The sequence below is a fragment of the Lolium perenne genome, chromosome 7, assembly GCF_019359855.2.
Source record: "Lolium perenne isolate Kyuss_39 chromosome 7, Kyuss_2.0, whole genome shotgun sequence".
NCBI classification, from domain to species: domain Eukaryota; kingdom Viridiplantae; phylum Streptophyta; class Magnoliopsida; order Poales; family Poaceae; genus Lolium; species Lolium perenne.
In genome coordinates this window covers 134,013,124-134,018,078 of record NC_067250.2, presented here as the reverse complement: position 1 = coordinate 134,018,078, position 4,955 = coordinate 134,013,124, and the positions used below count along the sequence as shown (strand labels likewise).

At 42.9% G+C, this 4,955-nt stretch overlaps 1 protein-coding gene across 1 annotated transcript; it reads left to right on the top strand.

Annotated features, from left to right (window-relative positions):
* The first annotated feature begins 2,467 nt into the window (after positions 1-2,467).
* Positions 2,468-3,314, top strand: LOC127301683 (mini zinc finger protein 4). Its single transcript, XM_051331955.2, has one exon. It carries the CDS (start codon positions 2,645-2,647, stop codon positions 3,008-3,010), a length of 366 nt encoding a protein of 121 aa, XP_051187915.1. The 5' UTR covers positions 2,468-2,644; the 3' UTR covers positions 3,011-3,314.
* The last annotated feature ends 1,641 nt before the right edge of the window (positions 3,315-4,955 follow it).

Below are 4,955 nucleotides of genomic sequence, written 5' to 3'. Positions count from 1 at the left end.
AATAAAATATTAAAATGTCGCATGCGCCAATTGGTGCGGAAACCAGGGCGTTGTTTCTATTTTGAAGAAAAACTAACGATTGTAATAATATTGGTTTGATAGATGAAACAAAGTTTGACTTATAGGAAACATTCTTGAAAAGAGAGTAACTATATATTGACGTATAATATTATCATATATGACTGGATTCGATAAGTAAAGAGCAAACTTTCTCACGTAGTACTGAACAGAGTAAGTCTCTTGGGTCACAATACAATAATTAAAACCCTAATTTGGTCAAGTTATCTCGAAAGTGCGTTTTAGTCAAGAACTTGCAAATCGTGAATTTTGGATCACGAAATTGCCCCCTGCCAGTGTTTTCGTCACTCCGTCACAGCGACTGTTAGTTTGCGGATGTGGCCATTTGTTTTTTTGCAAATTGGCCCCTAAAATTTAGTTTTTTCTAATTTTTAGGTCCCCAGTTTGACTTTTTAGGGGGCAATTTATAAAAAAAAAAGATTTGGCCACGTCAGAAAACTAACACTGGCCGTGACGGAATGACCAAAACGCTCGCGCGGGGTAACTTCTTGACCCAGACTTCACGATTTACAAGTTTATGACCAAAGCGCACATCCGGGACAACTTCTTGACCCAGAATTCACGATTTGCAAACTTTCTAGTTCAGCCATCTATGTGTCTGAATATTATACAAGGCACATGAAAAGTATACATGTATAAAGTTATCTAGAATGCGTTTCCCAACTTTAGTTCATTTGGATGTTTCAAAAGGAAGTTTCATTATATTTTACAAATACATGGAGTTTAAACAAACAGACGATGAGCGCTATCTGGAGTTCCCTGCGCCACACGAGGCAGCCACCACCAAAACAATCCAGCACATAATTGAAACCATCCCGCAATCGTAGGAGGAAGTCCCCGTTGAGCAGATGGGACAGGCTGACCTCGGCTTTAAAATCAAGGGGAGTTCTCTCGCGGTAGCAAAGCCGACCACAACTCCTTTGGACTTGTTGCACTAAATCAACACGGATGACTCACACGGATCATCAACTTTTGCAACCTCTTATCGTTGGAGTTGTACCCTTCTATAGTGTACAGAACATCTTGACATGTAAACGGTCATTCCCCTGGTGCACTGGCTATGACAGTTGAATTTTTTTTCGAGAGCCCAACGAAGACATGCCTCATCTTTATAAAATGCTGAATTTTAAATACAAGACGACTACACCTCGCTGCGGACAACAGGCGCAGTAAAGACTCAACTTCGGCATGTCAGAAAACAGCCACCACAAACAACACGAATTCAAAGCAAAAAAAGCATGTCCTAACTAATCACCATCGCAGCGTCTTGATTGATGGCGGTCACCTCCGAATAACAACAAAGCTCACTAGCTTTTCTTGCCGATGCACCATCCACCCTTGATGCCAAAGGAGGTGGCAATTGGATGGCCAGATTTAGCTAGATCCGAGAAAGGCACCGTCTTGAACTCACCAGCGACGACGTACATTGGGCCCTAAAGAAAAGTCATGATGGTTGATTCTGCGGATGATGGTCTCGGTTTTTGTGTGTTATTGGTAAATTTATGTTGTTCGACAATGTTTGCGATACTAATCTTAGCATTGCTTGAGTAAGTTCATATTTCCGTGTCTATAGATGAAAGTGGGTCAATATTAGGGTACCCTCTACCCTATTTAGCTCAATAAAATAAACTAACTTTTGTGATGATATTATCATTTTTTTTGTAAAAGTTAGTTTAATTTTTTGCACTAACTTGTCGTTTTATGTTTGTTTGTTCATTCTTTTGTAACCTTAATGTAACATCATCGATATTATGCAAGAATGGATGCATGCACGTATGCATCAATTGATTTTCCTCATTTTTTTTTTAAAAAAGTAACCTAATAAATATTCAAAAGGGAACTTAGACGTGGTCTCTTGTACCATCTTTTTACCTGAACAACATATTCTGGAGAGAATGCTCCTCTCCCTCCTCAACGTGATTTTCTTGAAGACCAATATGTTGCAAAAAAAACAGTGATCGACAGTCTAGTGCCAGGACAAACCAAAGTATTGCGTATTTGTGTAGTATAATAATACACAAAGAATTCATTTTGTGATTTAAAAAAAAACTTGTTTGGCTTCCACGAAATCGGTTACATGAATCAGTTGAGAGTTTCATGGTTTTTATCCCATGTCCAACTTTCATCTCTTTCGGTATACTGTCGTCACTTCTGTGGATTTGCCAAACAAAATAATATTATCGATGTCATTTTATTAGATATTTTCCAAATAAAATAATGGTTACCAAACGAGCTGACTATCGGCGTTTGGTTGTCCGATCTCCAGAGTGAGGTGTGGAACTTGCTGGACCATCAATTCAGCCAGCCCAGACGTACATTAGGTCTTCTCCTAATACACAGGCACGATTGAGAGGCCCGTGCACGTGAGACCTTTATGCACACTCATGTCAAACAACTGCCATTGCCATTGAGTGCCGATGGGTGGGGTGATATACTCCTATATAATGTGGAGCACTGTGATCTATCCGGCTAGGGCTCTTGATTTCTTGTTTCCCCGCACCCATCACACCAAGTTAGCTGTTACTCCTCGTCTACCCTTCGATCTCTGAGAGGAGGATAGACGGTGATGATGAAGCGGCACGTGATCCTCAGGCGGAGTCATCCGCCGCCGCCGCCGCCGCCGCCGCCGGAAGCATCGATGGCGATGGCGTTCAGCGGGTGCTGCCGCGACGTGCTCTACGGGGAGTGCCGGCGGAACCACGCGGCGAGGATGGGAAGGTACGCGGTGGACGGGTGCCGGGAGTTCCTGGCCGAGGGGGAGGAAGGCACCAGCGGTGCGCTACGCTGCGCCGCGTGCGGCTGCCACCGCAACTTCCACCACCGGGTGGTGGTGCCGCGCTGCTGCTGCAGCGACCCGGATGACGCCGCGGCTTCCGGTCGCAGCAGGGACTGCTCGACGGAGTCCACAGCGTCCAGCTCCACGGCCAGCTAGGAAGGCAGGAACTCGCAAGATCAATCACAGTATCACACAGATCGGCCGGCCATGTTGATCGACCGATCCCATCAGGTGTCCAAGTTACCGATCCATCAAACTTTTATCCTCTTATAGATAGTTGCATTGCCTACTTGTTTCTTCTCTGACTAGCTTTACTAGCTAGCTAGTGCATTCGTTGTGCTTACTCTCTTACTCTTTTTCAGTAGTATATGTATTCATTGTGTTGGACGTGTGTCCATTCACGCGCTCTCCCTGTGTCTCCCCCTACGCTCGCTATTTTTTATCTGGATGAGATTAATTATTGTGTTCTCGTGGTTCTTTGCCGTCTTCACATATGATTCCCAGAAAATTAATTTCTGCTGTTGTTTGGCGTCAACCAGGCAGCTGCACAGCATTTGAAATGTATCTTTCATACGCATGCAATAGAGAAGCTCAAGAAGAATAGAGAAGCTCAAGAACAATTTCAGTACATAAACATTTTGTGCACTAGGCTGTTAAACAGCTACTTTCTCCATTCAGAAATAAGTGATTCGAATTTATCTAAATTCGTACGTATCTACACACTAGAACAGATGTAGGTAGATGCGTATCTAGATAAATCTGAGTTACTTATTTCCGGACGGATGGAGTTCTATTTTCTTTGTATTGATACTATGTTTGTACCTGAATCTAAGTAAACTGATTAAGTTTCCATGCATGAACAGAAGAGCTCTAGTTCGGCACATGAGTATGTATCGAGTGCACTGAATTACAAGAGCCGGTCGATCTTACACTTTGTAGTACAGATTCAATCCACTGGCACGTACAACTACCTGCTGTACGTACCAATAGCTAGCTACTACTTCAACTTTTCTTTCTGTGCTTGCTGTAAAGTTTTCGTAGCCAATAAATAGGGGGACTAGGCTTAGTTCACGTTGTGGACACATTTTTTTTAGTTTGACATTTATGTGGATGGAAAAGTTAGATAGATGGCCACTCTCGGACCCTCTAGTAGAGAGACAGGAGCATAAAAGAGGAGCACGACAACAGCAATAAAAACACATTAATTCGCAAAGGATCATCCACGTTAGGAGGCCTCTTGGCACTTGGCTACCTTTCCCTCCTCTAGTGCATTCGACCTTGTGTACTACAATGATCGACTGAAGAAGGCAACGGTAGAATTTTTCCTTGTTGTCAGTCATTCGTTAACTCATCCTGTTGCTCTAGTGGTAAGTTCTCCCCTTCACCTTTGCAAGCGCACTTGGCATCTTCAACATACTGTTAGGCTCTTTAGCTCCGGAAGATACGATAAATTCGACAGATTGGATGCAGCTAACTGGAGTTGATTGATTATTAGGTTGTGCATGCTCTCCTCATTGATGTGGACTTGCTGCCGTCACATTATCAGCGCCACATTATCAGGAACATTTGTCATGTCCTTATTCTTCCTCGGGAGATATCGTCAACAGTTTGTCTTTTGGTCCTGTCCATCCATTGCGAGGAAGCGCCGTCCACCAGCTACCGTACGTTCTGCTCCCGTCGATCAGCTGGTTCACGCACATCGGCCGGTGAACCTTTCACCAACAGGCTTATGTTCTTGGGCCAAGGTGAAACGGCTCACGGTTGTTTTGGTTAAATCCAAACAGAGGTAGTACTAAACAAAAAAATCTACAATTTTGACTTGAAATACCAATGCCATTGATACGGGATACTGGATAATCACAATTTTTGTTGGATGTCCCCATCGATGACAAAGTGCTTATATGATGTTTAACTATAAATATAAAAAATGGTGTGACTAATTCTTAGCCAACAAAGAATTAAGTTCATTCTCATTCAAGCATGTGCAAGTAATCAAACCTTAGTTGTAACCTCATGTGCAACTGAAAAAATCTCTGTTGCAACCTCTATTGTAACTCATGGATAGCACGAATCACGATGCAAGAACTAAGCTAATTGTAAA

Bases quoted from the DNA above. Each gene is read 5' to 3' on its own strand.
- LOC127301683 (XM_051331955.2), top strand. From the start codon at position 2,645: ATGATGAAGCGGCACGTGATCCTCAGGCGGAGTCATCCGCCGCCGCCG.